General features: G+C 47.6%; 1 protein-coding gene across 6 annotated transcripts in view; it reads right to left on the bottom strand.

Annotated features, from left to right (window-relative positions):
• Nucleotides 1-818: 818 nt before the first annotated feature.
• Nucleotides 819-10,782, bottom strand: part of ephb3 (EPH receptor B3) — a 112,377-nt gene continuing 102,413 nt past the window's right edge. For 3 of the 6 annotated variants that reach the window (XM_033031297.1, XM_033031298.1, XM_033031300.1), the window contains exons 15-16: nt 4,064-4,219; nt 1,443-2,417 (exon numbers count right to left, since the gene is read on the bottom strand). In XM_033031297.1, coding sequence (XP_032887188.1) covers nt 2,309-2,417; nt 4,064-4,219 — 265 coding nt within the window. In that variant the 3' untranslated portion in view covers nt 1,443-2,308. Of the gene's footprint in view, nt 2,418-4,063; nt 4,220-10,782 lie in introns of all 6 variants that reach the window. The other 3 variants (XM_033031301.1, XM_033031303.1, XM_033031299.1) reach the window with 2 other exon arrangements.

The following is a 10,782-nucleotide window of genomic DNA, read 5'->3' as shown; positions in this document are numbered from 1 at the left end:
ATTAAATCTCGCACCAGATTCACAGCAACGATAACTGAATGTTTCACCTTGTTCACAGATGACCCACCCACATCATGAATGACTATGAAGAGCCTATCACATATTATTTTTACAACATAGTGTTATTATACAGTACAAGTCGGGACGATAGGGTGACGCAAGGAACTGCAGATGCTGGTTCACAAAGTAAACACAAAAGCGCTGGAGTAACTCGACGGGTCAGGCAGCATCTTTGGAGTATAGAGATACAGTGTCGAAACAGGCCCTTCGGCACACCGAGTCCGCGCCGATCAACGAGCCCCGCACACTAGCTCTATCCTACACACACTAGGGACAATTTACAGAAACCAATTAACCTACAAACCCGCACGACTTTGGAGTGTGGGAGGAAACCGGAGCACCCGGAGTAAAACCCACGCGGTCACGGGGAGAACGTACAAACTCAGTACAGACTGCAGCCATGGTCAGTATTGAACCCGGGTCTCTGCCGCTGTGAGGCAGCAACTCTACCGCTGCACCACCATGCCATCCACACAGCATCTCTGGCGGACACGGATAGATGACGTTCCATGTCGGGACACTTCTTCAAAAGATGTTTGCTGGTCATTTTCCATTTACTCCCCGACCCGAAACGTCACCAATGCACGTCCTCCCGAGATGCTGCCTGGCCCGCTGAGTTACTCCAGCACTTGGTGTGTTTCTTCTTGGGATGAAGGATCTACTTTTGTGATTTAGGATCGGAGAACATTCAAACGTGACTGTTGCAGCCCGCACATTATCTAATGTACAATGCAGGCAAGTCCCAACAAGAGGCGCAAAATATAGTCTGTATTTACTGTTTGAAGCCCACACATTAACAAAGGAAAATATCTGATCACATGTACAAATGTACAACCCCTTGCACGTATTTCCGTGGCCAGAGACGTTTTGCAGCTGAACGAAGGATGAGTTACTGCAATATTAACTCAATTAAAAATGCTTATTGCCTTTCCATATTTTTGTTTTTGTTTTTCATTTCACCGTTACTGCCTCGGCACTCTCGCCGTTTACAAAGGTTTTCAATCTAGTCCTTAGAAAAAATAAAGTTCCCTGTCTTTTGGCAATGACAACAAAATGTAACAGCACTTGATGCAACAGATGGCCACGAAGGTTTCTTTTTTCAGTCATGTGCAGTCACTTCCTTTCCATGGCAGCTCTCACGCCTCCAAGTCCCCAATCATTTTGGTGGCTTAGTGTGTCTACTTTGCACCCTTCAAACAAAACCGCTGCTCCGCTCTTTCCCGCTCACAGCTTGGCGGCTTCACAGATTTGGATGGAAGCGAAGTTAATCCCAACCGTGGAGCACGGAAGAAAAATTCCATCCCGGACATTTGGCAACATTTCCAAATCGATCAAACTCGTTGACTCTCTTTGACTGTCTTCTCACCCATACTGCTGTTGCGTTATTGTTTCGCCCAGGTGTTCTTGACTGAACCTTGCCAGAGCTGTTTCTTGGCACGGTTTTTGTCCTTTCGCTTGCCTCTCTGCCCAGCACATCCAGTAAGCTGTTTACTCAAAGAGCAACCATAAATTATAGGAGCACCTGGGAAAACCAAGTGAAATCTTATATGCATAATAACTAGGCCTGCACACTTTCGTTTCCATCGTAAGGTGTCATTATCTTGATGCCGGTATCCATTGTCCAAGCGCCACACAAGTTGTGAAGGGTAGGTCACGTTAGACCTAAAGGTGCAAGCACACCTTGAAGGCATTCATCGCCAGCAATTCCAATCTGGCTTTATTGCAAAGTGAGAATTAAGGGTAAGCTCGGGAAGTGGCTATAGGGTCGCCACGCGGGTATACACAGCATCGTTCCATCTCTTTATTATTATTATTACCTTTGCAAGTGGTACTTGGAAGGAAAGCAAAACGCAAGCTGAACAGCAAATCGTTGATTCAATATCCCATGTGGTGTGCTCACACGTCGACTTAAATATTCCATCTTCAATATGAAGACTTTACAGGCGATACTTGCAACGCTAATCGCCCTTTATCAAAGTCACAGGTTTGGTGCAAAGGAGGAAGATTCCATGAAACAATCCGACAGCCCCCAAAAAATAAAACATGATAACTATTTTCAGACTGTGTTCCTCCATGGAAACCTTGCAGACATTTTTTCGTTCATGCTACAATTATCCTTATTCCGAGAGTCGACTTGAAACAATAGTTTGAGGTGCTCCGTATGTCAGGAACAATCGGGGAACCAGGCACTGCACACTATTATTCTATTTGACTTCAAACTTAATCAGTTCCACGAGTTCTTCTGCCGTCAGACTTGCACTGGAAGGGTCTGGTTCATCTGTAGCCTCATGTCCTGAATGCTGCCCAGAATCTTCTTCTGGTGGCCAGCCAAGGTCACGCCTATCCTCAGCAGGTCTCTGCAAAGAGAGAAAGGACACGGGTTTTACATTTCACAACTTTGCGAGCCCACCGGAGTGGCATTAGGCCATTCGGCCCCTCGAGTCCACTCCACCGTTCAATCAGGGCAGATCCCTGCCACCCCAATCCCATTCTCCTCCCTTCTCCCCGTAACCCTTGACACCCATTCTAATAACCCTGTCCCACGGTACAAGTTCATTCCAAGAGCTCTCCCGAGTTAAAGAAAAATCAAACTCGTGGTAAGCACGGAGAATGAACGTAGCGGGTACGTCGGAGCTCGGGGACGCCTCTTAGCGCTAACGGCAGGTACTCGGGAAGACTCGCTAACGGCAGGTAAGCACGGGAAGACCCGGTGAAGATTTTTCAACATGATGTAAAATGTCCACGAGAGCCCCGAGTACCGACGAGTGGCCATTACCGTAAATCTCCGAGTTTGAACCAGGGCAAACTCGGGAGAACTCTTGGAATAAACTCGTACCGTGGGACAGGGGTTTAACACATTGACTTTGGCAAGACACTTTGGATCCGCTCCAAGATGAAAAAAAAGATAACAATCTTTTTAAGATTAATATTAAAAAGAAATGAAAGTCTAAATAATCCATAGCTGATGTCCTCTAAAACGCCCCTTTTGCATCCCCAAAGCCATCTGTAAAATACGCTTTACAAAATCGATGAGGAATGTAAAAGCAACATTTTACGCAGGCCTCTCGTGCATGAAATTGCTGACTATGGTTTACTAAAACCACATTTGTTTTTGTGCCACGCAACTCCATTATTCAAAATTACTCTTTTTGAACATAAAAGAAAGACGTTAAGTGTTATTGCTTTAATGAAAAGAGTATGTCCAGAACTGCACTCTGAAGCTAAACGCACATTGGATCCAACTCGTTTAACATGTTTCAAGTGCACTGCAAGCTACGGTTATTTCAGCAAAGCTAATCACTGCAATTGTTCCCAATATCAATGGCCTATTAATTCATCAAAACTGATGACTGCCCCAGAATCAATTTTCCGCTGACTGGTTAGCGCGCGACAAAAGCTCTTCACTAACCTCCGTACACGTGACAATAAACTAAACTGAACTAAAAACACAAGTCTAAGAAAAAAAGAACTGCAGATGCTGGAAAAATCGAAGGTAGACAAAAACGCTGGAGAAACTCGGCGGGCGAGGCAGCATCTATGGAGCGAAGGAATAGGTGACGTTTCGGGTCCAGAGAAGGGTCTCGACGTTGTCTACTTCCTTCACTCCATAGATGCTGCCTCACCCACTGAGTTTCTCCAGCACTTTTGTCTACCTTAAAAGCACAAGTCGGTGGAGTAACTCAACGGGTCAGGCTGCCTACCAGGGAGGGGGGGGATGGACAGGTAACGTTTCTGGTCGGGACCCTTCTTCAGACTCTTTCTTGACATTCAACCTCCACAATGTAACTGTTTGGGTGCAGGGGCGTAAACAGTAACACTGATCTCAAATCTCAAGTCTAAAGCCAGCGGCTTTCACTTGGAATGGCAGGGACGGAGGCTGGAGTTTAGGAGCGAGTCAGGACTGAAGGTGCTTCTCTAGTTGTACAGGCCTTGCTTGCCTCGGCCTGAGACCACAACCAATTCCACGGCCAGGCTGCAGGGAGTGATGGGTGTTCATACTTACTCTGCCGTTATCTGAGCAACCAGATCGAAGGATGTGAACCCAGCATTAATAAAATTCTCCTTGTACCGACCCATTTTAATTGCATCTAGCCAGTCTCCTACTGTGGAGAACGTGGTGTAGTCAGGCACAATGCGGTCCAATAGTGGCTGGGAAGGGCTGTGGAGAAGATAAGACAAAATCAGTCCACATTTTTAAGCCCTGCAGACATCAGTATCCAGAGTGGAGTCTGGAATAAGCCACCAGGGACTGGGGAGGTGAAGGCTCAGAGATGGCCCATTCATTCCACTTGACCCTCACCTGCCTGGGCACACCTGTACTACTGATGGAGGTAGGGACTGCCGACTGATGTTTCCTATCTGCCTCCTGCATTGCTATATAACCGTGTTGTCTACCAAGTCTTCTCACTGAGGCAGTGTGTTTACAACGTAACCGGGGACTTCACACTGAGCACGACGTGGAACATAGAACAGTACTACATAGAAACAATATGACGTCAGCCACTAGTTAGAACACAGAACATAGAACAGTACAGCACAGAAACAGGCCCCTCGTCAGAGGAGCAGAATTGGGCCATTCGGCCCATCACGCCTATTCTGCCATTCAATCATGTCTCCCTCTCAACCCCACATTCTCCTGCCTTCTCCCCGTAACCCCTGACACCCGCACTAATCAACAATCTATCTATCTCTGCCTTATTAACATCCATTGACTTGGCCTCCACAGCCATCTGTGGCAATGAATTCCACAGATTCACCACCCTCTGACTAAATAAATTCCTCCTCATCTCCTTGATAAAAGGTACATCTGTGCCGAACCTGACGTCAAGGCCAACTCCTACCTACATACCTGCACGTGATCCGTAGCCCTCCACTCCCTGCATATCCATGTGCCTATCCAAAAGCCTCTGAAACACCACTGTCGTATCTGCCTCCACCACCACCCCTGGCAGCGCATAGCAGGCACCCACCACCCTCTGCGTAAAACACCTGCACACCTGAACTCCAGGTGTGGTCTCAGTCAGCTCTGCAACAAGACATCTTTAGTCTTCATCTCCAGTGTAATGAAGATCAATCTCCCATTTAGCTTATAAGTTGCCGACATGTTGAATCCTGCACCAGCGGCACCAACACCTGCTCGCACGCATCTCCCACCTTTCATTCTGGCTGCCTCGGTGAGTAATCTCAGGTTTCCGCACCTTTCACGCTGCCATCCCCGACCCACCCACTTCACCTTTCCATGCCCCCGGTGCAGGTGCTGGCCAACCCCCTTCCCAGCTCACTTTCCCAAACGTATTCATGACTTCAATCAGCTGAGGAAGAAAGAGAGTGTTTGACTGTGTTGGAGATTTCAGCCTGGGCTCGTTGGCAAGCTGAATTCTCCACATTTGTGTTGATGTTCCAACCTGCAAGCAGGGACTAGAGTTTCTGCCTTGGCCGGCTGTGTTTGTATTCTGGCTCAGTTACTTACAGTAATCATCACATAGCACGGAAACAGGCCCTTCGGCCCAACTCGTCCATGCCTACCACGCTGATCCATCAAAGCTTCTCCGAGTTGCCCGCATTTGGCCCACATCAACCTTTCCTATCCAACGACCCGCCCAAGTGTCTTTTAGATGTTGTTTTAGTACCTGCCTCAACTACCTCCTCTTCTAGCTCATCCTATAGAAGGGATCTTAGAGAAACGCATATAAAATTAGAAAAGGACTGGGCAAGCGCGATGCAGGAAAAATGTTCCCGATGCTGGGGGGGTCCAGAACCAAGGGTCACAGACAGTTTAAGAATAAGGGGTAAGCCATATAGAACGGAGACGAGGAAACACTTTTTCACACAGAGAGTTGTGATTCTGAGGAATTCTCTGCCTCAGAGGTCAGTGGAGGTCGGTTCTCTGGATACTTTCAAGAGAGAGCTAGATAGGGCTCTTAAAAATAGCTGAGTCAAGGGATATGGGGAGAAGGCAGGAACGGGGTACTGATTGGGGATGATCAGCTATGATCACATTGAATGGTGGTGCTGGCTCGAAGGGTCGAATGGCCTACTCCTACACATATTGTCAATTGTATCCTCTGGGACTGAGTCTAGGCTAGAGACAACTTTATGCAATTCAAAATAAATATTGGTCATCACCACCCTCAAAGTTCAGTTGGGATACCATTAGTATGGGGCCGAAGGGCCACCTCTGCTCCTATGACGTATGAACTTATTTTTGTATTCTTATTAATGCTTTGGTTGTTCAGTTTTACTGCAAGACAATTCGGACTTCTTGACTCTTTGATTGACTGTCGAAGGAACTAAGATCATTCTATTCTACTTAAGTTCATAAGTGATAGGAGCAGAATTAGGCCATTCGGCCCATCGTGCCTATCCCGCCATTCAATCGTGACTGATCTATCTCTCCCTCCTAACCCCATTCTCCCCATAACCCCTGACACTCGTACAAATTAAATATCTACAGTGTCTATCTCTACCATAACAATATCCATAGACTTGGCCTCCACAGCCGTCTGTGGCAAAGAATTCCACAGATTCACCACCCTCTCACTAAAGAAATTCCTCCTCATCTCCTTCCTGAAGGAACGTCCTTTAATTCTGTTAATTCTTAAGTTATGTTCAAACAAGAATTGGTTTTGTCTGCACCGGAAACGTTGGGATACACAAATTCAATGGCTAAGAAGAAAGTTCATTCATTAACGTAAGGGCCTGTTTAACTTAGGCCATTTTTTTGGCGAATGTCACAGTCGTAGCAGGTTGCCGAAAAACCGGCAACTGGACCCCCCCTACGACAATGTCTACGACAAGTTTCCACCTAGTCAACGTCAAGCTACGGCAAGCTACCGACGAGCGGCGACCCATTAGGACGTCCACCTACGACCACACCTATGACAACCTACGTCCACACAGGCGACAAGCTACGACCCTGTCGGCAACAACTGCAGACAATTCAGTCGCCGGTACCTGTCGCCGTTTGACGTAGGTTGACGTAGGTAGTCGCCAATGGAATTCACCGAAGTCAGCACCCGGCGACAACCTGCGTCACCCGGCGACAACCAACGTCACCTGTCGACAACCTACATCAGGAGAAGACAGACAACGTCAAGCCCACAATCGCCGAAAGGTTTTGAACATTTCAAAATCCAGCGGCGACAAGAAATAAGTAACGACACTTGTGGAGACAACGCACAACAATACAGACGCCACCCCGCGGCTATGTGGCAACAGCCTATTTTCCGGCTGTCACCGAAAAAAATCGCCTAAGTGGGACAGGCCATTGAGAGTCTCGGTTGATCGAATGAGACAATTGGTCGTGAGGGCATCAGGAATGAATCGGACACACAGCTTTGTTGCAGACTGTACAAAGGCTCGTTTGTGACGGGCATACAGAGTGCATCGTGAGTGAAAGTTGCCAAAATGTACCGAGCAAGGAATCTACAGGAACTATTCACAGATAACGCGAAACAGATTGCACAGGAAGTGGATGCGAATTCTTCAGGAACTAAATCAAGCTGACATGTTTCGAAGTCCTTATCCTCGACCTTGACTTGACAGCGTGGAAATGCAGCACCTGAGGTCAAGATCAAACCGGGCCTCTGGCACTGTGAGGCAGTGGCTCTACCCGCTGTGCTGCTGCGAGGTACATCATTTAGTGTCTAAGTTGAAGGGGCTCTGCTCTAGTTGCAAGACTAGAGCAAGACTCAAATGTGTTCTGATGTATCGTGTGTAACACCAGGGCATCTGAGTCCTATACCTCCTTCAGACTTTAGAGATACAGCACGGAAACAGGCCCTTCGGCCCACCGAGTCCGCACCGACCAGCGATCACCCCCGCACCCTAGCACCATCCTACACACACTAGGGACAATTTACAATTTTTACCGAAGCCAATTAACCCATAACCCCGCACGACTTTGGAGTGTGGGAGGAAACCAGAGCACCCGGGGAAAACCCACGCAGGTCACGGGAGAAGGTACAAACTCCGAGGTCAGGATTGAACCCGGGTCTCTGGAGCTGTGAGGCCACCGCCGTCTTCTGCTACCTGGTGAACTCAGCAATAACCGAGCTACAAACACGATGAGACAATGAGTATTTATGCGCCTTTTAAAATGAAGGGAGGAACGGCCACGAGACGCCATCTCTTGATGCACCGCCCTTTGCTTAACGAAAACTGCCTGCCACAAAGACCAAAGTTAAAATTAGTCTGTGTGGGAAGGAACTGCAGATGCTGGTTTAAATCAAAGATAGACACAAAATGTTGGAGTAACTCAGCGGGACAGGCAGCATCGCTGGAGAGAAGGAATGGGTGACGTTTCGGGTCGAGACCCTTCTTCAAACTGATGTCAGGGGTGTGGAAGGTACATAGATAAGGAAGTGTAAGGTGTGAAAACAGGACCACGGGGATGGAGCTCAAGGAAAATGGAAAATAGATCATTGTTAGTTGGGTGAAGGTGACACCAAAGCAAACAGAGATAAAATGTAGTCGGAGACAGTCAGACTGGTGGGAGAACTAGGAAAGGGGATGGGATGGAAAAAGAGGGAAAACAAGGGTTGAAGTTAGAGAAGTCAATGTTCATACCGCTGGGGTGTAAGCTGCCCAAGCCAAATATGAGGTGCTGTTCCTCCAATTTGCGCTGGGCCTCACTCTGACAATGGAGGAGGCCCAGGACAGAAAGGTCAGTGTGGGACTGGGAGGGGGAGTTAAAGTGTTGAGCAACCGGGAGATCACGTAGGTTTAGGCGGACTGAGCGGAGGTGTTCAGCGAAACGATCGCCCAGTTAAAATCAGTCTGTTCTCTGACCATGTAAATCACGGTACACGTAAGATTAAAAAGCAACAAAAATAAAAAAATGTAATTAGGCCCTTTGTAAGTTTGGGAATGCAGAGCATGTCACGAGCAGCTGCACACCTGGAGCCAGACAAGGGATATGGAACAAATCAAGGGTATAACAGATGGTTCATTACGTAAAGAACCGTGAGGATTTGTTTCTCGACACCTCTTTGCAGGGTTGAGATGCATTTTCTCATGGGCCTTGAGACTCTTCTGCCACGGTTAAAGGAACAAACAAAAAGGCCCCATCTCTCCAGACAACTGATCCTCTGAAGTTGCCGTTTCATTTCTCCCCGCTAATCCCTTACAGTGAGAGTGCATAACGTTTCACGATATGAGCTGCAGCTGACATGGTCACCCAGACCATGTGTTTCAGTTCATCCCACTTCCACTCATCTTTGTATCGATGTTAAACGTGCTTGAACATAGAACATAGAACAGTACAGTGTGCAGGAAGGAACTGCAGATGCTGGTTTATACCGAAGATGGATACAAAGTACTGGAGTAACTCAGCGGGTCAGACAGCACCTCTGGAGAAAAATAATAGGTGACGTTTCAGATCGGAACCCTTCTTAATCTAAAGAAGGGTTTCAATAGACAATGGGCAATAGACAATAGGTGCAGGAGTAGGCCATTCGACCCTTCGAGCCAGCACCGCCATTCAATGTGATCAAGGCTGATCATCCCCAATCAGTACCCCGTTCCTGTCTATTGTCTATTGCAGATGCTGTTTCACACCGAAGATAAGACACAAAATTCTGGATTCATGGGCCTGTCCCACATGCCGATTTTTTTAGACCACTGCCGGCGACAGTCATAGTCGTAGCAGGTCACTGAAAAACCGGCGGCAACCTACGTGTTCCTGGCGACAGCACCTACATCAGGAGAAGTCAAGCTACGCTCATTGGCGTCAAACCCACTGTCGCCGAAAATTTTTCAACGTGTCGAAAATTTAGCGGCGACCAGAACGACGCTACGACTTTTTGCGCGACTGAGGAGACGACTCCCGGCGACCGCCGGCGAACATTTGGCGACAAACTAGTCGCCTGTAGTCGCCTAAGTGGGACAGGCCCATAACTCGGCGGGACAGGCAGCATCTCTGGAGAGAAGGAACGGGTTGAGACTCTTTCTCAGACCATCTGAAAAAGCCTGAAGAAGGGTCTCGTCCCGTAAAACGGCACCCATTCCTTCTACCCAGAGATGCTGCCTGTCCCACTGGGTTACTCCAGCATTTCGTGTCATTCTGATAGTTCGCTGTTTAATTCCCCGTGGCATATTTTGAAAATAAATTGTATCCATAGAAACATAGAAAATAGGTGCAGGAGGAGGCCATTCGAGCCAGCACCGCCATTCATTGTGATCATGGCTGATCGTCCCCAATCAATAACCCGTGCCTGCCTTCTCCCCATACCCCTTGATTCCACTAGCCCCTAGAGCTCTATCTAACTCTCTCTTAAATCCATCCAGTAGTTTGGCCTCCACTGCCCTCTGTGGCAGGGAATTCCATAAATTCACAACTCTCTGGGCGAAAAAGTTTTTTCTCACCTCAGTCATAAATGGCTTCCCCTTTGTTCTAAGACTGTGGCCCCTGGTTCTGGACTCGCACAACATTGGGAACATTTTTCCATGCAGAACTATCCAGCTCACATTGTTTGTGTTCCTCTACCATTGGTCAGTAAGGCTTCTTATCTGTCTGTATCAACTGATGGTCACCTGACCTTTTGATCTTTGCTCCCAGACAAAAAGATCACTATATTGTCGCTTCCTGTCTTTTCTTCCATAGGAAGGGGCCGATGCATAGGCTCCAAACTGTTCTGAAATAACATGTGTCTCTCCATTTACGCCAGAGATCACATTGTCTCTGCTGGTCCCACAGGTTGTCTTGTCCTCTGTGACTGACCT

Source organism: Amblyraja radiata, chromosome 13 (assembly GCF_010909765.2).
Source record: "Amblyraja radiata isolate CabotCenter1 chromosome 13, sAmbRad1.1.pri, whole genome shotgun sequence".
Classification (NCBI taxonomy): Eukaryota; Metazoa; Chordata; class Chondrichthyes; order Rajiformes; family Rajidae; genus Amblyraja; species Amblyraja radiata.
Note: the sequence above shows the minus strand (reverse complement) of the source record. Positions and strands in the feature narration are given on the sequence as shown.